Source organism: Antedon mediterranea, chromosome 1 (genome assembly GCF_964355755.1).
Source record: "Antedon mediterranea chromosome 1, ecAntMedi1.1, whole genome shotgun sequence".
Classification (NCBI taxonomy): Eukaryota; Metazoa; Echinodermata; class Crinoidea; order Comatulida; family Antedonidae; genus Antedon; species Antedon mediterranea.
The window spans coordinates 2642826-2670223 of record NC_092670.1 but is presented as its reverse complement, the minus strand read 5'-3'; the positions used below and the strand labels follow the sequence as shown (position 1 = coordinate 2670223).

Here is a 27398-nt window from a genome sequence, read left to right as displayed (position 1 = left end):
CTTTACTAATAAGCTCTTAGTTGAAGTGTCTGAGTGGATAGCAATTCTTTGAAGCTTAAAAACTACTGTTGAAAACAACAACAATTAAGTTTGGTATGATCACACACCCTAAATATTATTAAAAATGTGTTTTCAACAATAACACCTTCAGTAATTGGCAGTAGTAATGTTCAATTTGTGTATGAAATTCAAAGATAAAAGTTTTTTTTTGCAGGGGATCTTCAACAATCAAGAAGTTCAGGCTTGGGTATGTTACATGTGTTGTATGGGATTCAATGAGATTAAAAACAACTGTGGTTCTATATTATGTCATTCCATGACAAAGCAACCAATTTAACAGAAATGTCCAGGGTCACCATCATCTCTGATTTTGCTAAAAATTGAATGTACCTCAATTGGTTTAATGAAAATTTAAATAAAGTTTGAATATCCTTCAATAAAAACAAGGTAAAAACATTTTTCTTATTTTATTGCATTGTCAAGTAGCCCCCCTTTCCCCATCCAAAAAAACTTGGATTGAGTTGAGTTGAGTCAATAGAGTTGAGATATGCAAACTTTACTTGTTTATAGATATTATGCAATATTTACTCAGAAAAAAGTATAGTCTCATGGAGACCTGTCCAACAATCATAATGATGGGTCAAAATCTCACAATTTTACCAGAAAGCATTTGATGATGATTTTCCAGTTTAGGATAGCCTATACTGAAGGCTACAATATGGATTGGAAACTTGCAGTAGCTTGGACAGCAACTTTCAGCCTTGTCAGATATTTATTAATTGCTTGATGAAAACACTAAAATATTTTCACAACCAAAAATTGAGGTGGACGTGTCACATATTTAAACAGTGTTAACTAATGCGAATTATGAACTGAAATTTTGGCAATTGAGGCACATGTGATTTAGAGATGATGACCCTGGTTCAATGAATTCATTTTACAATTGTACAATTTGTTTCTATCTATGATTCCTTGTACAGTAGTCCAATTATAAAAAATTAAAAAAGTAATCAGTCAGTAATCCACTACCATAATGCAGAAATACTTTTACTGCATCCTACAACTGTGTATAAATAAATGTAGTTACAGCAAATACATGTACCTGCTACTACTGATATAACACTACTGACATTTCAACTATAATATTAAACCATTTATTTACAGGTAAACAAGACGTTAGCCCACCAGGTCCTCTAGAAAGTATGTTTTGTATTCAATATCAACAATATCTACTTTAATAAGGCAATGAATAATATAAAACTTGTATTTCTTTTATCAAACTGATATTGTAACTACTGTACCAATCTACTTTCTTTACAGGTAGACAATCAATCCGGGAAGATAGTCCTCAAGAAAGTATGTTCTGTTCAAAAGGATTGGTGTCATTTTCAATATTGTTTAGGCATTGACAATTTAATTTATTGTAATTTGGTATTGTAAACATACCAAAAATAGTTTATTTTCCATAATATTTCTGTTTTTTAAATGTTTCTGTTCTTATTTTTGTAGAAACTCCAGAGCAAGTTAACTTTAAAATCATTAAACTAAAATTTTCACAGTGGTATGATCGTCGTCATTTACTCAATAAGCTGAAAATTCTGTATAAAGATCTCTTGTCAAATGGTCAGTTAGATAAAGCATCTAACACAAATCAGCTGCTAAACTTCTTAATGGAGAGAGAACATTTAACAAGCCATGACTTAACTTTGTTTTATGAAACCATAAAAGCAACAGAACAATTTGGATTGGCAAGTAAAATTTACAAAGAAATTGGAACAAACCAAAATGTTAGAAAAATTCCAATTTTGAAATTCACTCCTCACAGACTAATGTTGATACAATTTGGAGAAGAGCTGACTGAGAAAGATATACGGAAAATGAATGACTTTTATAATGATGCAGAACAGGTTTATGATGATCAGTGGCATTTGATTATGGACCTTGAGATGAGAAACATAATCTGTGAAGGAAATATGCAACCATTTATTAAAAACTTAAACCGCATGGAACTTAAAGGACCTATGCAAGTACTAAAAGGTATTTTATTATACATTACATAACTTAGAATTGGAAGAATTGAAAAGACACTTTTCATAAAAGTGCCATCACATTATCCACTTACTCTCGCTCACTGCCATCTAATTTACTACATTAATTTGGCTCAAACTATTCACAACAGTGAACAAATACTGGTTGTAGAAACTTTTAGAAATCATTCATTCATTCAGAAAACAACCAAAACATAATGGATTTGATCAAATTGCTGTAGTTTTCATTTTGCGGTGCATGATGATTGTGGTAATTTTCATCAACAATTGTTGGTACTCTTGTTATATTGCTTTTATGCAATATTTCAACAGTAGTGCATCTTTGTAAATAGTCTGTCTTTACTTTTTAAAAAAACTGTATGAGTTGATCCAAGCAAGTCTACGGTTCCTATGTGTAAATTTTTAATTTTCCTTTTCTAATTAATTTTTTACAGTTCAAAATAAATCTGCAATCCTACCGAGCGAAGTACCTGGAAATAGTAGCTTCAATGGAGATAACCTTATTGGAGGTATTGTTGTGTTCTTTGAATACAAGTTTTACAAGGCAATGACAGGCACTAACTTTCTTTCATCAACTAAACAGTGGTTACATCCAAGTTTTAAGTAACATGCCCTAAATTTGGCAACCACTGAAGGCACATTGTGCATTTGCTGTCATTGTTCCTACATATTATGTTGAAAAATATTATCAGACAGAATAATCAATTATTATTATATAAAAAGCAATAATACAGTATGGTAACTGTAATAAACATGTCCATCTAACCTTAGTGTTAATGACAGAATGGACTATTGTAACTATAGTATATAAGCCCCGTGTTCTGGAATGCTTTTCCAGCACAAATTAGACTGGCTGAATCTGTATTTTTGTTTAAATGCCTTCCTAAACCGTACTTATTTTCTAAGTACCGTAATTTTAACTGAGATTTGTATTTTTATTCTTTTTTTAGGGGAGCTTGAAAAATCAAGAAGTTCAAGCTTGGGTATGTTGCCTTTATTTCTTACACATAGCTCATTTTAAACATATTGTTAATAAACTCTTAATACTCTGCTAGCATCAAGAGACTACCAACAGTACCACTACAATACTTTAAACAAAAAAAATGTAAATCTAGACATGGATAAATAATATGTTTTTAGCAAACTTTCTCAAGCACAGTACATTTTTCTTAGCATTGATTGCATTAATGGTTAACACTAAGTTTTATCCATACTGTAAATCATTTAAAAATAAAAATTATTGTTAAATAATTTGAAACAAAAAACTTGCTACAAAATTGAGATTCATTTAATATCATAGTTTTTTTGTGTTTGTAACTAAAATTATATCTACTAGATGGCACGCTCGCTTCGCTCGCGTACCATCTAGGGGTGCTCACAGATGGTTCTCGAATACAGTAGAATCCACGGACGGGGACTTTTTTGGGACACTAAACAAAAACGGAAGTGTCCCCCTAATTGGGGTATTCAGAAATAGAGACAACAAAACCAATACTGGATTCCATAAAGGACCATTAATTTATGTGGATTAAAGAAATTAGGGAGAAATGGAAATGTATGTACGGGAATTGGGCGGCACGTGGTGGTGATGATGGAACCGCAGTAATAAAGTTGATTGTATTTATATATTATAAGAACCAAACTAAATAAATAGACCTAGACATTCTGCGAAATGGAAATCGGAAATTCAAGCTCCTATTCAGTGAAAAATTAAACTGTAGTCTACCTAAATATTTAGGGCAAATCATCGGTTGTGGTGTTGAACTTCCTGTAAACATTTGTGTGAACCAAACTGGGTCGAATTTCTGTCATGAGTACTGATTTGTTGGCCTGTGATTTATGACGCCTAAGGGATCTATCTAGACTTATTTTTTAGAATAATGTACGTACCTGTCAGATACAATTGTCTTGTGTCGTATAATAAATAAGTACTGTAATAGTTACTGAAGTTACTATTACAATCTCGTCAATGAAAACACGAAAATGTATATGCACTTACTTATGAAAACGTATACAGTATTATACTCAGTTATTGAAACAGTAGGTTTAAAAAAGTTTCGTTTGTCTGTAAAATGATGTAATCAAGCTGTTTACATGAGTCTTAATTTATAAGCACATCAATAATAAAATAGTTTATCTATCCTGTAATTGGCGAGATTATGGTCGCTGTTGAATGAAATAAAGCCAATCGGTATCATATTTGTACAGAAACGTTTTCGCGGCCGAAGGGTGTAACCTAAATTCGTTGTATTATCGTCAAGAACTAACTGTAACTAAACTTACATAGAAAGTAGGGTATCATAAATTTGGCCTTAGCACTCGGGGGAGTGGCTAAGATGAAGTCCGTGGGACTACTAAATATAAATTGTAATGAACCTCGAGGGACATAAATAGGAATATTTCATGTTTCATTATCAATGTATAATAAATGGAAACTGTTTACCGATTCAAATAATAGAAATTGGTTTTTAACATTTTCCGAACCTATTGCAAGTTTATTCTCAAAGGGCCCATATATTTACCTACCGTATGTGTTAAACCAAGGGCTCATAAATTTACCTACAGTACTTGTGTTAAACCAAACTCTGGCAGACTGAGAGATTGGGATGTTCCATTCATCGCAAATCAATACATTTGTATAATCGTATATTAAATCTATCAAAATAGTATTTTTTAAAGAAAATCGGCCTGTCTTCAACATTATGATGGTGTACTCTAGCAATCTATCAAAATAGTATTTTTTAAAGAAAATCGGCCTGTCTTCAACATTATGATGGTGTACTCTAGCTGTTCAACCGGTTTTCAGCTATTAAAAACAATTATCGTAGGAGGAGATAGGAAAATGCGAAGCCTCCTCGCTATGTAACATTAGGGTTGAGGGATGGGAAAGAGGATAGGTACAAAGAGGAACAATTTTTAAATATATTCTTTATCCACTGAGTAACGAAATATTTTGTTCATGTTTTATAGGCCTATAAATAATATACCTCTAAATACAGTAGGCCTAAAACATTTGCGATTTAATACTTTGTTAAAACTGTCACTGTCATAATCGATTGAAATATTAAAGTACATGTCACGATACACCACTACGACGTTTATATTTTTGGTAATTATTAATTAATACAAACGTTGAGAAGGAACTGTCAGTATAAAGTTTATTTGTATATCTAACAGTAGAGCCTATCCACAGTCTCAGTAATAAAGTTTATTTGTATATATTTTTATATTACATCTAACAGTACGAACATTCACAGTAAGAAATGTTCGATTCAAATGAAAAATAGTTAATAGGTATTTACAGTATTGTCAAAGTATTGCAAGTTTATTCTCAAAGGGCCCATATATTTACCTACCGTATGTGTTAAACCAAGGGCTCATAAATTTACCTACAGTACTTGTGTTAAACCAAACTCTGGCAGACTGAGAGATTGGGATGTTCCATTCATCGCAAATCAATACATTTGTATAATCGTATATTAAATCTATCAAAATAGTATTTTTTAAAGAAAATCGGCCTGTCTTCAACATTATGATGGTGTACTCTAGCAATCTATCAAAATAGTATTTTTTAAAGAAAATCGGCCTGTCTTCAACATTATGATGGTGTACTCTAGCTGTTCAACCGGTTTTCAGCTATTAAAAACAATTATCGTAGGAGGAGATAGGAAAATGCGAAGCCTCCTCGCTATGTAACATTTGGGTTGAGGGATGGGAAAGCGGATAGGTACAAAGAGGAACAATTTTTAAATATATTCTTTATCCACTGAGTAACGAAATATTTTGTTCATGTTTTATAGGCCTATAAATAATATACCTCTAAATACAGTAGGCCTAAAACATTTGCGATTTAATACTTTGTTAAAACTGTCACTGTCATAATCGATTGAAATATTAAAGTACATGTCACGATACACCACTACGACGTTTATATTTTTGGTAATTATTAATTAATACAAACGTTGAGAAGGAACTGTCAGTATAAAGTTTATTTGTATATCTAACAGTAGAGCCTATCCACAGTCTCAGTAATAAAGTTTATTTGTATATATTTTTATATTACATCTAACAGTACGAACATTCACAGTAAGAAATGTTCGATTCAAATGAAAAATAGTTAATAGGTATTTACAGTATTGTCAAAGTATTGCAAGTTTATTCTCAAAGGGCCCATATATTTACCTACCGTATGTGTTAAACCAAGGGCTCATAAATTTACCTACAGTACTTGTGTTAAACCAAACTCTGGCAGACTGAGAGATTGGGATGTTCCATTCATCGCAAATCAATACATTTGTATAATCGTATATTAAATCTATCAAAATAGTATTTTTTAAAGAAAATCGGCCTGTCTTCAACATTATGATGGTGTACTCTAGCTGTTCAACCGGTTTTCAGCTATTAAAAACAATTATCGTAGGAGGAGATAGAAAAATGCGAAGCCTCCTCGCATTTTTTTGGCGGGTATTTTTCAAGACGGACATCCATTAGACAGTGTATACCACGATCGGAAAACACCCCTATTTGGGGCAAATCGTTGAACCTAAATTCGTTTTAATCGTCAATAACTAATTATCTAACTCAATTTAATTAGTAAACAGGGTTACATCAGGCGGTTAAAATCAGTACCGAAAGTACGAACCAACTTTACATACCATCGAGTGAAAATTCTAGAAGTAAGGCGCGATTTACCGAATTTTGCCCTTACGTAAATTTATATATAGATTACTTAATAAATGGTAACCAAAACTGGATATTTACACTTGGACTAACAATGTTTCTTGAAAATATAAATGTTACAAATGAAGCCACTTACAGTAGATATAAAAAGAGAGTAAACATGGTAATCTATAATAATAATAATAACAATATTTATTTGGAACAACACTTTTTTAACAGTGGCACACATGCGTAGATGGTGCTTCAATACAAAAACAATGAAAAATAAAAACTGAAACATATTTGAGATAACGACATAAAATTTGACTCGACGCTATTACAAAAGTTATTTTCAAACTAAAACTACAATAATACAACTACTAATTGTTCCAATTGTATTTTCAAATGGCTTGACCCAGTTCATATCAATCTCAGTACCTGTACATATATCATTAAGAATGGCATTGAAATCGAACTTAATATAATCACAAGTTTTTTCAAATTCATTAATAAATTGGTACCTTGAATTAAAATTCTTAAATCTAATAATTGTATTTAATATAAGTTTTGGCCAACGATTCATTTCCATACACATAACATTTCTTATATGTTTTGCTTTAAGAATATCCTGAGTTATATGTTTCTTTATAGATAAACGATCAAGAAGAAATCGATCAAAAAGTAAACGATCAAGAAGAAAACCATCCAGAAATGCAGCAGAAAGTATGTTTTATTTCAATAAAGTTGAGGTCTTAATATTCTACTTATTTAGGAAATCAGGACATCAGTTTTACAGAATTACAAACAAATTTCCAATAAACGCATAAGTAAATTATAATCTATTACTTAATAAATGCTGGATAAAAACTGGATACTGTATTTACACTTGGACTAACAAGACTAACAATATTTCCTGAAAATATAAATGTTACAAATGAAGCCCACTTAGATATAAATAGAGAGTACCCATGGTAATCTATACTGTATTGTTATGTTTTTTTTATAGGTAAACGATCAAAAAGTAAACGATCAAGAAGAAAACGATCAAGAAGTCATGAACCTGAACCACCCAGAAATGCAGCAGAAAGTATGTTTTATTTCAATAAAGTTGAGGTCTTAATATTCTACTTTATTTAGGAAATCAGGACATCACTTTTACAGAATTACAAACAAATTTCCAACAAATGCATAAGTTTAGAAAGTTTTGTTATTTTAAGTTATATGATTACATAAATTATGTCACTTGTTTGTTGTGGTAAAATCATCAAAGAAATTATAATGTAAATTAAAATCAAATTTGTAAAACTTCTAACATTATTTAATACAATTACCAATATCATATTTTGAGATGAGAATGAAGAGATTCATACATATCGGTCATAAACATTAAAATAAGGTTTAATACTGTTCTACGACACTCACACTAAAATCAAATTTCCGTAATATTTTCGGAGAAACCATCTCCGTCCTCAGCGGGTGTTAGCTGACTGACGACTGATTGACTCCCTACTTCTGGACGCAGATGGCTTCCTACTAGGTGTTTCTAGTAGAGAGTCATAGACTTTTTAAAGTTCTCGGCCCCCCTCTAAGGTAACCAATATTCTCAGGCATGCCAATCCTCCGAGTAGGAATATTACTCGTAATGAAAGACCCTACCAACACTTACAGGAACCGTTTGCTTAAGCTTCTCAAGGAACTGAAAGAGAAAGGATCCATCGATCAATATTTGTATGATAAACTAAGACCAATTGCTTGCGTGGTTCCGTGTATATATGGGTTACCGAAAGTTCATAAAAACCATATTCCACTTAGGCGCCTTCGGTAAATTATTTCAAACGACAAGAACGCGTTCAGGCACGTTTGCTATTGTATTACGACAAAGGTCGTAAAGACGCGTTTGGCAGACCATTTGGGGGAACCCCGTTTGGACGCGTTTATTCACGTTTGGCATGTTGCTCCGCCCCATTGAACGTTTGACTGAGCAGCATTATTGTTTGTCATTTTGTACGATTCCTTCATTGAGTATTAAATTTCCAGATAACGGTATATTGTTCTTCACACGCCCGCCGTTTGTCAAGACGTACTTTACATAAAAATTACTTTTTAAACCTTGGTACTAGGGCCTAGTCTCTAGAGGTGGCCAGTCTCTAGAGGAGGCCTAGGCCTACCATGGAGAAACTCCATGCATGGAGTTATACTCCTTACCGAATTACGGAAAAATATACAAAAACAATGCGTACAATATCGCTACAAACGCGATTCCTTGTTTGTGGGGATTCCCTTGATACGGCCCCACACAGCCCGTAAACAACATTGCAATGTAATAATAATGCGGCCTACACTACCTTGGGTTAGCGAATTATAAAAAAAACAACACCTAGGCTAGGACACCAACAAAATATATGCAAGATTATACAGATATTGACTGCTTAGAGGTTAAATATAAGATTTGACATCCCCGAGGGAATGATATTAAGTTCGAGGGAATATATATTTCCCGAAGCGCCAGCTGAGGGAAATATATATTCCCCGAGAACTTAATATCATTCCCGAGGGGATGTCAAATCTTATATTTAACCGATATAAAAGGCAATATCTGTTATATTATATAGCCAAGAACAAGTCTGCTGTTTTGGGTGAAGCTAGGCTAGGCCTCCTATAGTATTTGTATTGTATTTAAACAAGCCTGCCTAGACACCTTACCTTGCGAAGAATAATATACAGATAATTACTAATTAATGATTCCTTGGCAATAAAATATTCACTTAGGCCTAGGTCGTTTAAATTAACAGAAGAATTTCCATCAATAAGCCTATTAAAAATAATAATATTATAATCAGGTAGGCCGAATAAACAATTCGTCTTCTTCTCAATCTTCGAGGAGCCGAATCACCGGATGTTCAGCGCGTACTAGTTACTAGGTTACTACCGTGAGTATTGACCAATCACAAACGGTGTTTCATCACATTTAGGGTGGACTTTTAACAAATGAGGGCGCTATGTATGCATAGTTTAAATAGTTTAGAAGATTAATTTCTTCAAGCAACTTCCCGTGGCGCAACGGTTGAAGCGTTGTCTTGCGATGGAGTGACAATTCCACCCGAGTTCAAGATCGAGTTGATGACTTTTGTTTATTTATCGGCAACGCGAGTGTTGGCACACGAAAATTACACAGTCAATATCATCGTACTCGAGAATCTATATGTTTAATGACAGGGGACACGATAATTACGCGAAAATTACACAGTCAATATCATCGTTCTCGAGGATATATACGATTTACGATCCTCGCAGCGGTAGTCATGTGATGCAGTTTCAAACAATCACGTTAGCGTATTTACATAGGCTATGTAATATAAATATATATTCCATTTAAGATATGCCTTTTAAATTATTAAAGAAAATGCCCGACTAGAATTTGGATGGAGGGAAAAAAACATGTGAATCGCGGGAACAGTTCAGAGCAGCTAAGAGAGTATTACGTATCATGTGACACAAAATCCAGGTACACGTAATTAGCCACCCCTGGTACCGATGTTTAAAAAAAGAGTATCGTGTTTCATGCCATGTGACAAAAAAAAACTAGGTATGTATTAATTACGGTCTTCTGTCGGCACTCTTTTTGAGCGACCGACTGAACGTTCTGATACTATATTTAGAATGAAAATTGTTGACGATCTTTTTTTGTCGGGATCGTTTCTGGATCGACTGGACGCTATATTATTTTTATAAGTTGGCCTAGTCATTTTGTTGGATCGTGTCTCTACGTTCGTTTACATCGTGGGAAATTTATTTAATGGCTGGAAATTATAACGCATAGGAAACTGAGATACATGCGCCTAACATTTCGTGCACCCTGTCCGCACCATGTGGTTTAATGTGTTTACACACACAGCAGGGATTCCATTAACAATAAGTCTAAGGCCATGCATCTGTACTGTTACTAACTTTTAATCAATTTTTGTACTTTTTTCAGTCAGTATATGTACATTAAATTCCCTATAATGATTTAGTTAATTAAAATAGCTTCTGAATGAAAAAAATCGGTGCCGTATTAAGCATTTTACGAAGTAGGGACGTTTTTTTGTATCAAGCTTTAAAAACACAGGCTGTTCCACCTTAGTTGCCAATTCCCTCTGCTATTTGTTTACCTTTTGTTTGTTCCATTAGTGAGTGAATCATAAAATGTGCTAGTATTAATCTGAAAGTGCTTTGATTAGTATTAATGTCATTGGAAATAAATAAAAGCATAAAAGTGTGTGCGGTATATTAAATTTAAAATAAAAGAAGTAAAACCCATACAATATTATTTAATAAAAATGTAGAATATATGTGGCTTCCTATTACATAATGGAATGATCCAACAGAAATCACCCAAAACATGTGTGTGCTCATCATGGAGGAGAAAATCCGTACATGTGTGATTGCATGGACATTATGATTTTCAATCAACATTGTTTGTTGTTATATAGAATCTCATTCACCAAAAGGAATTTTAGGCTACAATTGTTTTAACGCACCATACTAAATTAAAAATGGTGTTTAGTTACAGAGGCTAGGCCCAAGTCTGGGATTCAGTAAAGAATTCGATGGCTTTTTAGCTAGCTAGGAATAACCTAAATCGACCACAATCAATTTGCCGGCCGGCCTAGTAAAAAGTAACTAGCTGGGCCTAGAACTAAATATGGTACATTCATTGTGAAAATAAGCTAGCTATTGCATTATTTTAATAACCTACTCAGGCTAGTATATCAACTCCCTGGCTGGTATAGTATAATAAATATATATAGTATAGTATAAGCTTAATACGGTCGAATGGAAAAACAGTACGTGAATAAGGTGCATATAATCGTTGCAGGGTTAGGGGGTGCAAACAAAACATTCAACAGCCCGATAAATGAGTGAAAAACTAGCGGCTAAAATCGTAACTCTGTAAATACTGCATCAATTTTATCCATTCAAAAACTAAATTAATGTGCCTCTTGCTAAAAAAAAAATGTTTTTGTGTTCTGATAATGTTCATGTAAAATTAATTATGTATAGCCAGAATTGCTTATCTAAGAGATTATCATAACGTTTCCCATGGTTCAAACACCGTACTGTTAAAATAGATTTCTTTCAGATTACCGACGATTTTTTAACTTTTATCTGAAATATAAATTGATATATCTAGTATTTAGTAACGGTAAATAGCGCGATATTAATACTGTCATAATAATATGAAGATACGATTTAGTGATGCTTATAAACGATTGATTCGTGTAAACGTGATTTGGCGCCAAGTAGCTAGCGAGATAGAAGGTAATGCAAAGCGACGATTTGCTGTCACTCGCTCGCGATCAACTGCGCCTAGCTAAATTGCGGTTATTTTTACAATTTGTGAACTGCCGATCGGTTATATAATCATTGCGCTACAAATACATTGTACATTTTATTTCACTTTAAAATCTACGAAAACCGTTTGTTTATGCTTCACCATATTATTATTAGACGTTGTTTTAGCTTCACCGTATACGGCCTGTCCAATTATACCGTGATGTTTGCCGCGAAAGGGGGTTCCCCGATTAGTTTGCAAGAGTCCGAGATAATAGAAAACGCGACTCTGTGACAAAAACGTGTTCGAACGTCGATGTTTTGTTTGAACTGGCGAGACAAAGGGAAGCCGTTTGCGTGACACAAACGCGCTACAACGCTCCGGCTCCGTTTGGAAAGGCGTGTCGGGAACGTGGTCCTACTCATGAATATTCAATTAGATGCACTAATTAGAACGGTTGATTGTCAAACACGTTTCAACGACGGTCAAAATCGAAACGCGTTCTTGTCGTTTGAAATAATTTACCGAAGGCGCCTTAGACCCATAATGTCGAGTATTGGTTCTGTTTCTTACAACTTAGCTCGGTTTGTTACGGACATTTTATCAACTCTTGTCGGCAAATCCACCCACCATATTTTAAACTCGCAGGACTTCAAGTTGAAAGACATTCGATTATCGGAAACTGACGTACAAACATCATACGACGTTACCGCCTTGTTTACAAGTGTACCTGTAGACGGGGCGATAGCAGTAGTTAAAGATCTTTTGTCAAAGGATACCACCTGGAAGAAGAGGACATATTTAAACGCGGAAGAAGTTGTGAGATTACTTGAATTTTGATTAATCACCACATATTTTAAATTTAGAGATCAATTATACCAACAAGATCATGGTTGCGCTATGGGATCTCCTGTTAGTCCAATCATCGCGAACATGTATATGGAAGATTTTGAACTTAAAGCTCTAAAATCTGCGAAATGTGGTTCGAAAGTGTGGTTTCGATACGTGGATGATACTTAGGTGATTATCAACAAATCCAAAGTTTAAGAATTTACTGATCATATTAACAGCCAGAATTGACACATAAAGTTTACCAATGATCCTAAAAAAGACGGACAGCTGCCCTTTCTGGATATGCTTGTGAAAAGACAATCCGATGGGAGGTTAGGTCAGTGTGTATAAAAAACCAACCCAGACTGACCAATATCTGGCTTTTGACTCCCATCACCCACTAGAGCAGAAACTTTGTGTGATTAGGACACTTTTTCATCGAGCTGATACTATTGTCACACAACAAGTTGATAAAGACAATGAAGTTAAACATGTTAAATTGGCATTAAAACGCTGTGGATACGCAGATTGGAGTTTTAAGCGTGCCACGGTAAAGAAACACCAGACACCTTGCAAATCGAATCCAGTTCTTCCTACATCTAGTACTAGAAAAATCCCGATGGTGTTCCTTTTGTTAACGGTATATCCGAGCAACTTAAACAGGTTTATGGACAATATGGCACCCCCACCGCCTTTAAAGGCCAGGTGCGGGCAAAAAATTTCTATTGATCATACATTCCAATAATTATCAATCTATAGTTTCCCCTATGTTTCATAATTTTTGGGATTTTATTTGTGTTATAGGAGCTTGTTGAAAATAAGCACTTTCTTATCAGTAGTAGTAGTTCAAATTACACAGTAAAATCTCTATTCTTTTGTACACAAATTTTGTAAATAGAGAGGAATTTTAAAAAGCTACGAAAAATAAACAGTGTTACATTATTGTACTAAATAATTAATATGATCTTCTAGACAAGATAGAGCGCGCAGGAGAGACACAAAGTTGTTATGGAGACACGGCTTCTTGAGCTGAATAAAATAACAGTCTTTACTTGTATTTACATCTGTCTCTAGTCTCAGTATCTATAACATATTGAAAACAAACATAACATGGTGACCCCGACCAAAGGACAGGAGAATTAATCAAGATTCCTTTGCGTAAAATAACGAGAAAGTCAGCTAGGCTAGCTAACCCCTGCACCGCCGACAGAGCGCCGAGAGAACGTTGCAGTGAGGCGTCCAACAAGTAAAAAAACGTGAAACCGTGAGTAGCGTTGTACAACGACGTACACCATATCATGGCTTACGCAATCACACCGCCAAAGGCAATGACCTAAAATCAATCATGGGAGATGACTGCCGTAAGAGACTAAAAACATTAGGGCTCACAGACGCAGAAATGACAGACCATGACACAATATTAGCAAAGTTACAGGAACATTTTAAGCCCACAAGGAAAGTTCTATACGAACGGCACAGATTTTACACGGCAAAACAAGAAACTGGCGAGACCATCGACCAATATTCTGTCCGTCTAAGACAATTGGCAGAAGAATGTAAGTTTGATACGAAAGAAGACGAGATGCTAAGAGACAAACTAATAGGATGCTCTGACGCGGCTGCGAAAGCCAGAATCTTTCGTCTAAAAGACAAAAACACTGATCTGAAAACAACACTAGAAAGTTTGAGAATCAGCGAGGCAGCAGACAAGCAATTAAAAGCGTTGGATTACGAGACTAACAGCAAAGAAGAGGGAGTAAACTACAACAAGCCTAACTACAACAAACACAAAAAGCAAAACAAAAACACTAACGCATCTGGGAGCCGAGAGTGCCAAAATTGTGGAACGGTACACAAACCGAGACAGTGTCCAGCGTATGGCCAGTCATGCAGAAAATGCGGAAAACGAAACCACTGGGCCAAGAAATGCTTGTCTGGGCAAAAGAACCCCAGACATGCGCATGAAATACAGACGACCGCAGATGACCTCGATGACCCAGCAAACTACGGGTTTGACCTAGCAAACTACGGGTTTGACCTTGACGTGATTAACATTGATACATGCGAAAGCAGATCAACCAGAGGTGTAAAATACGCTGTCATAATAGTTAGAACCGACCACCAACAGAGCATGCGCCTTAAAGCGAAAGTTGACACATGTGCCGCTAAAAATATACTAAATCACAGCACATACAGAGCTCTATTTGGTCCCCGTCATCAAACTGAGAAATCGTCAGTAAACCTCACAGGCTATGGAAACATACCAATCAAAAACCTTGGCAAAGTTTCAGCACGTAGTGTTGAACACAATCGGATGAAATTGAACAATGTGGAGTTTATCATAACCGAGAAAGGTAACAACTTGATCAGCCATGATCTATGCTGCAAGCTAAACATTGTCCAATACCCATGTGAGAAAGAGCAAAACTGTTGCACAAACTTTGATATTGAAGAGTGTGAAAACATCACAACAAAAGAGCAACTCATTAAAGAAAATCACGAGACATTCAAAGGAGTAGGAAAAATCCAGAATGAATACGATATCGAACTAACACAAGATGCGGAACCAACCATAAAGCCAGCCCGAAGAACGCCAGAGGCACTGAAGATACCGCTACGCAATGAGCTAAACAGATTAACTGACCTAGGAATCATAAAGGAAGTGCGTGAACCAACGGACTGGGTAACAAAACCGAATGGAACACTCCGTATTTGTTTGGATCCTCATGACCTCAATAAGGCTGTGAAAAGACCACACTACTACGCGAAAACCTTAGATGACATACTCCCAGATCTGCGCGAGGCGAAATACTTTTCAACGCTAGACCTCCGAAGCGGGTATTGGAATATACCACTTACCAACAGATCACAACTATTGACAACATTCAGTACAATTTACGGGAGATTTTGTTTCACAAGACTACCGGTCGGACTGATATCTGCACAAGACGTTTTCCAAGTGGACCTAGATGGCATATTTGGCAATATTCCTAATGTCTTCTGCATCAAAGATGATATCTTAATAGCAGCCAAAACCAGTAATGAACATGAGAAGGCCATACAAGATGTCATGAAAGCATGTAGAAAGGAAAACATCAAACTAAAACCTGATAAGTGCCAAAACAAGCGAAACGTCAAGCTCTTCGGACATGTACTCAGCAAAGAAGGAATTGCACTCGATCCAGCAAAGGTAACAGCTATAAAGAACCTAAAAGCACCTACCAACAAACAGGAATTGCAATCGCTCTTGGGACTAGTACAATATCTGTCCAAGTTTGCGAAGCTGAGCCATCTAACAGAGCCTATAAGGAAGCTCCTACAGAAGGATGCAGTATATGAATGGACACCGAGCCATGACAAAGCGCTCGACAACATAAAAGACGCCATCATAAACACTCCAGTCCTCGCTTATTTTGATGCCAGGAAAGAGATCACAATCCAATGTGATGCAAGCATGAAAGGCCTTGGAGCAGTGCTCATGCAACAAGATAAACCAATACATTACGCATCAAAATCGCTAACTCCTGCAGAGAAAAATTACAGTAACATTGAGAGAGAAGCACTAGCTGTCGTATGGGCCATAAAACACTTCAGATATTATGTGTTTGGACGCGAATTCACAATCTGCTCTGATCACAAACCATTAGAAGACATTGCCAAGAAGGACATCTCAAAAATGCCAAGCAGACTCCAACGACTGATGCTGCAAATGCAGGATTACAAAGGCACAATCAAATATGTACCAGGCAAAGAAGTCCCGATAGCAGACTGCCTCTCGCGCTGCATAGACACTAATCAGAGAACATTTCAAATTCCTGATCTTGATGTCCAGATTAACGAACTGACTGATACGAAATTATTCGTCATAGATAAAATAAAAGCAACCGCAGCAGACAACATGCTACAAGAACTCAGCAAAATTATACTGAATGGATGGCCAAACGAAAAAAACCAGTGTAACAAAACTACCCATGCGTATTGGCAACATCCAGTCTTTGACTGAAGAGGTTACCCAGTATAAATATAAATTTCAATTCAATTCAATAGATACGAACTAGCGATACACGATGGTATAATTCTCAAAGGTTCCAGAATCATCATACCAAAAGAGATGAGACCAAGAATCCTAAACATACTCCACAAACAACACCAAGGAACTGAGAAGACCAGACTGAGAGCCAGACAATCAGTATACTGGCCAGGAATTAACGCAGACATAGAACGTATCATAAACAATTGTGATGCACGTCAAACCCACCAAAGAAAAGCCAATCAAAACTACCAGTAAAACCGCGCTAACCGCTCGCCAATTCGCCAATGGCGACTGGAGTCTCCATTTGGCGAAAAAAATTATTGCCTCGTTCGCCAAATTGGCGAAAATACATTTCCAAGCCTAGGCCTAGCCTGGTCGGCGTGACTTCTTATGGGAGCGAGAATTCGCCACACTTCGGTACTTTCTGACTCGGGTACACTTTTTACCACCACAGCATTTTATGTGACGACGTCACGATCGCCGTGTTAATTTTTTTAGTTCTGTTTAAACATGCGCAGAGCGTGCCTCGATGACGTTTTAATGACACACAGTTAATGTGATTGGTTCATGGCCGGCCATTGTCGACGTAATATGATGAGCGAATAAAAGGGGAAGTCCCTATTCTTCGACGTAGAAAATGAACTTCGAGAAGAAAATGTAAACAGAAACATGTGGACAAATATTTCCGTAAACGAGGCTGTTCTGTTATTTAAAAAGGGGAATTTTAAATTTAACAAAGTAATTACCTCAATAGTATAATGTTAACATGTTTAATTTTATTTCCCTTTCGATTAATTATTCTAACCGAAAATTGCGCTTTAAATTGAATAGCTAAGAAACAGCGTATACTGCAACGGCAACCCTGGCCAAAGCGCGTTTCGGCCGCCTACATAGAATGGGTTACGGCAGCTGCATAGCAAATTCAAAGCTTCTTAAATTTCTGCGGTACATTTCTTGTTTTATATAATAGATTGATAAATATTCCACTTATTAAATAATTTAATAAACCGGTAAAATTGACGTTTAGAAGCAAATATTCCATGATGAGAGGCGACATTTTTCGACATGCCTCGTGTGCGGCGAAGACTAGTTCAGAAAATGGAACAGTCCACTGCGGGGGTTATCCAATCATTAATTAACGCGCTAATACATGCATACCATGCACATTGCCTGGGCGACGGTAATTTAGTAATAAGCGGAGAACTGTAAGGAAAATGGTAAACACTGATATTTATGGTAGGGATTATTTTTTTCAGGGGTTGGTCTTGTTGGCCTCTTCGCACGAGGTCCACGCAAAGTCAAATAAAACGATGTGTTTTATCAAACAGAAATATAAATTAGCTTCAATTCAATACTAAATTAGCCAGATTTTGATAATGAGAAAGACTCAAAAATTCAATTTTTATCGTTAAAATTGACATTTGGGGCGGATGTACATAATAATAATAACCGATTTACATATCAAAATAAAGAGTATTTAAAGCCTGATAACATGCAACAAAAATTGCTCTACCACCTATTATGGACCTCGTGCGATCGGGTGCGAAAATGGGTAGGTGTTTTCCAAAGTTATTTTTAGCGCGCGGATTTCGGCTCGCCGGCTTTTGTACCTCATTTTTAACTCGCGTTTTCTATTAAAATATTTAATAAACATAGATTATAAATATATAAAAATAATCCCTTAAATTAAACAAGATCATTCCAGGCATATAATTTTTATTCTCATGGGTACATAAGAAATAGTATATTTTTAACTTCAAAGACAAGTCACTTTTAGAAATTTCACGAACGTGTTAAAATCGCAGTAACGAAAATCAGGTTCATTGGGATACCTAATAATAATATAAATGTAAAAGAAATAAAAAAAAAAAAAAATACATGCATTATTTATTTAATAAACATTTTTTGGAATTTTTATGGTTTTTTAAATTTGGCTAAAGGATTTTCAATTTGGCTAATGTTTTTCAAAATCTGAAAATTTGACCTTAGCGCGAGCTTAGAAACCCATTCATACATCTGAAGCTATGGAAATCATTGCAATCGACCTGTTTGAATTTGAAGGAAAGCAATACCTATTAACAGTTGACTACTTCACAGGATACATATGGGCAAACCAAATGATAAACACGACAAGCAATACAGTCATCAAAAAGCTCGAAACCATATTCTCACTGTTTGGAAATCCCACTACAATCATTTCAGACAATGGATCGCAGCTTACAAGTGAAACACTGCAAGCATTCTGCAACAACCACGAAATCATCCACAGAACAAGCGTTCCACACCACCAACAAGCAAATGGGAGAGCTGAATGAAGCATACAAACACTCAAAAGCATGCTAAAGAAATCAGAGAAAGGGGAAAAGAGTTTAAATGAAATTCTTGTCGCATTCACACTCACGTCATATTGCGAATTTTGGACAAAAAGTGTTTTGAGAGCGCTTTTGATTTAAACATTAGCGCGAGCCTATCTTTACCGCTGAGAATTGTATTGAGAAACCCGAAGACTTCACGCGAGCGAGGCGAACTGACTAAGAACATTATTACTATAGATTTTCACTTCATACACGCTTATTATTGAACAATAGTTAGTATAAATATCTGCTAGTTAATTAGAGACATTCGATGTTACTAAGAATACTAAAGAAATTACTTATAATACAAATTTAAAAGATTTATAACGATTCTAGTTTAGGTAACATTCGCCCATTAACAATGAAAACAAACAAATCCTGCGTAGGAAATCGCGGAACTCTAAAAACTTTGTTTTAATATCACGCTAAAATTGTTTCCGAATTTTTAAATACATATTTGTAAATATTATGTTAAATTTCAATATCTTTACTTTTAATCCTCAAAAAATCAAAATGTTGATATTTTTTAAAAGAATTTTATGATCATTTGAAATCGGGTATATTTACTATCGATCGCGCTCCGCCGGTGCCCGAGTAGGTGTGTACGCGTCGCTTTTGCAGGCTCTATTCCCAGTAGCGAGTTTCGGTCGCGCTAACATAAGCAATGTTTTCTACATTTACATGCATTAGGGGTAAATTATGTTTAATTATTTTTACCGCATAACAAAATTCCCAAATTTATTTCTTTTCTTGCCTAACCGTTTCTGTCACCCTAAAATCAAATGCTTTAACTGCATAATTTTAAGCGACAATAATATACAAATAGGCCTACTATAATTTGATCACTTCTGCGCAATACTTTAAAGTTGTTGTATAAAATTATAAAAATAAAAACACACAGAAACTAATAAAATGGCAACTAATTGAAAAGTCAAACTCATTTATTTCATCAATTAAATATTTGAAAAAAATCAAATCAAGTAAGGTACTGCTGTGTAGGCCTTAAATATGATTACTGTATTTTTTTAGTTTTAATTTGTATAATGGCCTAGGCCTAATAATATAGTACTAACAACATGTTTATTTCTAAAGGCAAGAATAACACACAGCTTTATTTATTTACCTTCAATATTAAATCTATGAGAAACCTCAATTATGAGAATCATTTAAATTTCTGTCACCGTACATTTCATTATAATGAAAACCTTTAATTTAAAAGACATTTAATTAATAAGAGCTGGTCAAATTTTTTTTAATGTCAACATGCTGTCCATAAATAGCCGCTTTCAAGTGATGCAAATGTTTTCTGGAGTCAGATCCTATAAAAAATATAGAAATATAAAAAGTATGTTAATTTAAATATGTATTTGAAAGATGGGCTAGAGGTATAGGCCTACTGCATGATAAATTAGGCTGAAAAACCTAGCATGTGGTCCTAGGCCTACTACAAGGCCTAGCTTGTTGTTTTAAATCCCATAAAACGTTTGAATTTAATACAAGTACAAAATCTAATTTATATAGAGTTGTAAAGTGTGGTACATTCAGTACATTAATTAAAATAAATGAGAATGGGGCCTAATATTAATAAATAAACATGTAAAAAAATTGGCCTAAACGACTACGTGTGTATCTTATACGCATTGATTAACACGCAGTACGCGTTGGACCATCAAGGCTAGGCCCAGCTTCGCACAAACCACCGTTATACATGTGATTTGTTTACCTATTTCAATCGCCATTTAAAAAATACCTGAAAATATCAACATGCCCATTTTTTGTCAAACGAATATTTACATTACATAGTAACTTTTTATTTAGTCACTCGTTTACTCAAAAATTGAGGAATTTTTTTATGGTCTCGTAAAAATGTACAATATTATTATTGATAAAAACCGTATAAAATCTAACAAAAAGAAGAGCAAATTCAATGATTACCTGACACGATCATAACTGCTATCCTGTTCCACAAACCAAGTCACATGCTTCTTCAACCCTTGCTTTAATTATTCTCATGAATTATTCATAAGAAACTATAATTTAAGGCTTTCAATTGGTTAAAAGAGTTTAACCCTATTAAAATTTTAAATTCACATCATTTCCGGGTGATGTTGTCGCGCTTCGATGAATCTCAGAAATCACAAATGACCGCTAGAGGGCTCACTACTTTTTGTCTAGTCTAAATGAATGTGCATTGAGAGATACCCCCATATCATCAGACATTCCATCACCATATACATTAATGTTCAACAGGAAAGTCAAGAACTCTGTACCAAGCATAAACTTCCCTGGCAACCAGCCAAAGTTGTTCAATGCACCTCCGACCGCAACTACACAGTAATAACACCAGAAGGTGTACAATACCAGCGAGATCGAATAAACATACGACCTACACCAACTAGCACCCTGAGCAAACAACCTAGTGAAAAACAATCGATCACACCACAAATAACTGGGAAACAAAAGACAAACATCATACCAGCCCAGCAAACGAGACCTAAACGAACCCACACTATGCCAGAGAAATTCAAGGACCACATCATGGAATAAACTACAAGATAAGCACCCATGATACTTCACGTTTGTAAATAGTTGTGTTACAGAACTGTTTAGAGAGAAAGTTAATTTTTATAGGGAACTGTTTGAAAACTTTTAATGAACAATGACTGTTCGTGAGTTATTATCGTTTTGAGACTTTAGTGTTGATAACCATACTCTACATGGACATACAGTTATGTTGGACAATAATCATAATGAACACTTATGTAATTTGAGCAGTGATTGTTTTTATGAATATTAATGTTAACTATAACAAGAGAATAACAATAATGACCACAGACAACATAATAATATTAAACTCTTTATTATTATAATATCCACTTATGCATAACCGCAACTTTTCCTTAAGAAGAGGGATGTTACATTATTGTACTAAATAATTAATATGATCTTCTAGACAAGATAGAGGGCGCAGGAGAGACACGAAGTTGTTATGGAGACACGGCTTCTTGAGCTGAATAAAATAACAGTGTTTACTTGTATTTACATTTGTCTCTAGTCTCAGTATCTATAACATATTGAAAACAAACATAACAGTGTGGTAAAAAATTTTATCAGATGACTAAGTATAGGTAATATAACTTGAATATTACATTTCTGGAATTTTTATTCAACTTCAGATTTTTATTTTCATGCTATAGCAAAAATTATCCACCGTGTATCCACCATCTTTTTTCACCTTCTAGGGAGTCACAAGACATGTTACTACATTAGGTTAACTACCTAACTACTGAAAAAAAGTCTTCCTGGTTTTTATGGAAGGAATTGTGTAAAATTTTTGTATTTGACCATATTAAGGGAAATTTATGTTTTTTCGTCTTGATTTCTGTTACAAATATTTGATTTATGTACAATTAACCAAATATTATATTTAAAATTCATGCCTGTATCTGAGCTTTAAACCACATCAGACACTTTGTCAAATTCTTGTCGCTCCCAAGGACAAAGTATCCATTGAGGACAAATCAGGAGTAGTTTATCGTCTTCCTTGTAAAGGCAGTGACAAAGTTTACGTAGGTGAAACAAAGAGGACTTTGAGGGAACGCATCGAAGAACATATTGCAATAACCCCCTCCAATCAGTCTGCCATTGCTGAACACTTTAAAATCACAGGCCACGAACTTGATAAATCTAACGTCAAGGTTTTATTCCGAGAGGACAAATTAATTCCCAGGAAAATATGGGAGGCTATTTATACTTTAAGAGAGAATCCAGTCCAACCTTAAACAGAGACGGGGGCCGAGAACTTTCAAAAGTCTATGACTCTCTACTAGAAATATCTTTTTGTTGGTCATCCATATAATTTCAGTGATTCGGTAGTAATTTGGTCTGCAGGGAAAAATTATATTAATTAATAGTATTCACCAACATGGATATCGTAATTACTGTCCTAAAATACTTTCTTTTTAGGTAAACGATCAAGAAGTGAAGCTGGATCATCAAGCAATACAGAAAGTATGTTTGTTTCTTTTTTTGCAAAAAGTGAATATTCTGTTATTGCAATCACAAATTCACTTTTATTATATTGTATTTAATATAATGGCATTGGTATATGTTATTTCGATCTAATTGAAAGTCACAAACTGCATTTTATGTAAAAATAAATACTATAGGCCTATTGTGACAATATTTTCACCTTTAAATGGTAAAAATGTGAAATAAAAGTCGATTCTAATAATTTAAGCAGCGTGCTATAAATACTAGCATGCATCGTGCACGGATTGACATTTTCGTTCTTTGGTGCACCAAAGAACTGTAGCTTTTCAGCGAAAATACAGGGTTTTTTCCAATTTCCAAACGGAAGACAATTAATTCAGCAAGGAGACAAGGCCAGCATAGGCCTATAGCTAGCGTACAATGTTCATACCGCTGTTTACCAGCTAGGCCTACAAAACCATGCCTAAAAGCTGATCTAACGCCTTGTTCATTTATCTATGAAAAGAGTATTCTAAAAAAAGTAAACAATATTATGAAAGACCCCACTCATCCGTTACATTACTGTTATAACTTAAATAGATCAGGCATTAGGCTACGACCTCCAAGAGCAAATCTTTGTAGAACTAGAAAATCCTTCGTTGTAAATAGCATTCATATTTTTAATTCTAATGTAAGACGTTAATGCAATTTTAATAGTTTTACATTTTTAACAGTATTTTTTACTTTTTATCTTGTATTTTTAATCTGTTATAATACTGCACGTTTTTAAATAATCTACCTAGCAAAGTGAATTTCCATTTTTATGGACAAATAAAATTTCTTGAATCTTCTTGAATCTAAATAGACTAGCCCAAGAGAGGGCACTTGACGCTAGCTACGGTTATCAGACGATTGGGCCCAGACGATCAGGCCCACATCAAGACGATCGGGCCCAAATCGTGAAACGATCGGCCCCATCAAGGGTGAAAGACGATCGGGCCCATCAAGGGTGGAAGACGATCGGGCCCATCAAGGGTGAAAGACGATCGGGACCAGAGACGATCGGGCCCAGACGATCGGGCCCAATGAATAAGACGATCAGGCCCAAAACATTCTCAAAAATTAGAAAAAAATAATTATTTGATTTAAAGTCAGAAAAATATGAAAATATGTACATTATCAAATTAGGTTTCACACATGTTCTATTAATTTTGTCGCGAGAGTGAAGTCAAGTTATATCACACTGTATAGAGCAAAAATTAAATACGGGAATAGGCCTAGCCTAGGCCTACATACAACACAATAATATTATCACAATCAATCACATTTATCATAAATATTTGGTAAGAAATTCTTAAAACCAGTAGTGTTAATTAGGGGAAAATTATGATAAAATCAGAAAAATCTAATTAACCTTTTTAATTAAAATCTAATTTACGCAAGAAAAGCACTAGGAGTGAAATGTGGCACATTATTTTATATAACACAAAAGACTATCGGGCCTAATGCTAAGACGATCGGGACCAACTGGTAAGACTATCGGGCCCAACGCTAAGACGATCGGGACCAACCGGTAAGACTATCGGGCCCAACGCATAAGACGTTCGGGACCGCAAAATGTGGGCACGATTGTCTTGGGCCCAATCGTCCGTGGTCCCGATCGTCTGTTCCCCCTAGCTACTTAGCTTAAGTGCATTGTTTTTTTTCTTTTCATCATAATTAACCGAATCACATACATTTAAGACAAGAAATGATCTGGTTTAATATTTTTGAAGTAATACATTACGCATTATTCTAACAAAACGTCCAAAATTAAAGAAAAAAATGTCTTTAATATTTTATGACATTTGCTTCTTACTGATCAATAATTATAGTGCACAAACATCTTTGGGATCATGTACATTAGAAAAATAAATATAGTATTTCCACAGATTAGAAAGAAGAAAAAAAAAAGTTTTACAGTATATCACACTTGAGATAGGTCTATAGGAAAAAACAATTTTTAATTATATTAATTTGAGAACTACTGTTTAAAACTACTTTCTTTACAGGTAAACGATCAAAAAGAAAAGCTGAACCATCAAGTTCTCCAAAAGGTATGTCTTTTTTTTCTTTTCTTTAGTGCCATGATGATTCTATTTGAACAAATTTTCTGTCATTGTTATTTTTTATTTTAAAGCATGGCTACCTAAATAAATATTACTGTATAGTAGTCAAATTTAACTTATTAAACTGCTATATAACTAAAGTTTAATCAGGTGCAGTTTGACTTATGTTCTGACGTGGTACTTTAGTGAATGATTTCAATGTCATTTTGCAACTTGTATTGTAGTTTGGTTGTATAAAGTTGCCAAAAAGTAACACAAAATAACAAGTTAAAGCTTAATATTTTATGTTGTTGATTAATTCAAAATGTCTCTTGGAAGTTTAAATAAAATGTTATATAGTAATAGTATTCATCAACATGGATATTGTAATTACTGTCCTAAAATACTTTCTTTTTAGGTAAACGATCAAAAAGTGAAGCTGGACCATTAAGCAATGCAGAAAGTATGTTTTATTTCAATAGAGTTGGGGGTCCTAATATTGCAGAATTGTAATTCCTAGTTCACATTAATATTATTAATTGTGAGTTACAGTTCTTATTCGATTGTATTGAGGCATTTTCTATTTACAGTATGGTATATATACATCTAACTCATGGGTGAAAATACGAGAGGCAGATTGTAATAAAGGTCGTAAGCCTAGACTTAAGCCCAAGATGAAACCACTGGCTTAATAAAAATTCAAATCTTTTACTAATCCTTTCGGAAATTCATTGCTCGTTTATATAAAAATATGTAACAATACAAAAGGTAACAAATTATAAAACAGAAAGAGAACGCCATAAAACATGAGTAAAAATTTAACAATAAACTTGTTGCGAATCAGTTGCGTTTAATTCTAAGCCTAAGACTATCAACGCTGTGGTCTTAGATTCTACGCCTCCTCCAGGCAGTGAAAGTACCTAGGCCAGCAATGAATATCATGGCGAAATTAAATTATTGAATTAAAAAATTGAATTATTGAATTAAAAAATTGAATTATTATTATGGTATTTTAATAAAAACTTTTTTCTATTTCTTATATTTTTCAAATTTATATAAATTTATATATATAAAACCAAAAACATAGCAATTTGTATTTACTTTCTTGTAGAAATATCAACATGGATTGTTAACAGTATCTGAATGGTGTAACGAACATGCCCAAGGAAATCTTAGAAAATGGCTATCAGCGAGCTCAAGTTCAAGAGTAGGAGACAAGATGAATGAATTCAAGAATTCAGAATTTAAGAAACTTGATGAAAAGAAAATGATTAATGAAGTTAATGCATTGACGAGTTTAGATAATTTATTTCTATTCCCTCAATGACCCTAGTTAGACTACACAAATCAACTGTGGTGTTGAGTGCAACTTACCTGCAGTGGCGTAATGGCTATGAGTGCTCACTGGGTAAACCCAGGGTCCCTGGAGCTTATGGGGCCCAGAGGAAAAATGGGCATTAAAATATTCCAAAAAGGCTTAAAACGTCCAAGGCCTCCAGCATTGGAACTTGGCCGAGGACCACTTAGGTTTCCTAAACCAGGGGCCTCAGCCCTCTGCATTATGCCACTGCTTACCTGGATAGCCCCTCTCTCCCCGAAGAACGGAAAATATTACAAGAATTTTAACATAAATAACCATATCAACCCCAATATTAGGGTATAGTTCATTCAACATTGCACTCTAATGAGACACACCTACCTCAGATTGTCATCATTTCTTTTAACACTGCTGTGTGTGTACGTCAACAACTAGAAACAAACTGAAGAATTCCTGAGTGGAAAAAAAATAAGATAACAAAGCTAAGTGTCGTACTCTGTATCACGCTAGTGAAATATGTGAATTAGTACAGGCTTTGCTATCAGTGATTCGTTGAAAATCGATATTTGAGGGTGTTCCCTACAATAGAAATTAGAAGATACGTTTCAAGCCGTTATTCTAGGCTAGAAAAAGACTAACTAACTCTCAGGGTAAAAGAACTTTTGTTTATAGATCAACTAAACTATGGAATTCTCTACCAAATAACATAAAATCAGAACTCCATAATATGTCTTTGGCAACTTTTAAATCTTCACTATAGAAAACATATGTATTAACCTTTT

The 27398-nt window shown here is 34.7% G+C and overlaps 1 protein-coding gene and 1 long non-coding RNA gene across 3 annotated transcripts in view; one reads left to right on the top strand and one right to left on the bottom strand.

Moving 5' to 3' along the window:
• Positions 1 to 27398, bottom strand: part of LOC140053271 (uncharacterized) — a 53679-nt gene that overhangs the window by 21713 nt on the left and 4568 nt on the right. The window contains exon 2 of the long non-coding RNA XR_011846135.1: positions 26998 to 27069. This is a non-coding gene — a long non-coding RNA (uncharacterized lncRNA). The remainder of the gene's footprint in view (positions 1 to 26997; positions 27070 to 27398) is intronic.
• Positions 1 to 27398, top strand: part of LOC140053223 (uncharacterized) — a 27802-nt gene extending 404 nt beyond the window's left edge. The window contains exons 2-13 of one of the 2 annotated variants that reach the window (XM_072098478.1): positions 215 to 247; positions 1165 to 1200; positions 1321 to 1356; positions 1510 to 2037; positions 2483 to 2557; positions 2999 to 3031; positions 7359 to 7430; positions 7714 to 7794; positions 23206 to 23250; positions 25263 to 25307; positions 25717 to 25761; positions 26410 to 27398. In XM_072098478.1, coding sequence (XP_071954579.1) covers positions 215 to 247; positions 1165 to 1200; positions 1321 to 1356; positions 1510 to 2037; positions 2483 to 2557; positions 2999 to 3031; positions 7359 to 7430; positions 7714 to 7794; positions 23206 to 23250; positions 25263 to 25307; positions 25717 to 25761; positions 26410 to 26441 — 1061 coding nt within the window. In that variant the 3' untranslated portion in view covers positions 26442 to 27398. Of the gene's footprint in view, positions 1 to 214; positions 248 to 1164; positions 1201 to 1320; positions 1357 to 1509; positions 2038 to 2482; positions 2558 to 2998; positions 3032 to 7358; positions 7431 to 7713; positions 7795 to 21489; positions 21576 to 23205; positions 23251 to 25262; positions 25308 to 25716; positions 25762 to 26409 lie in introns of those variants that run through there. The other variant, XM_072098479.1, reaches the window with a different exon arrangement.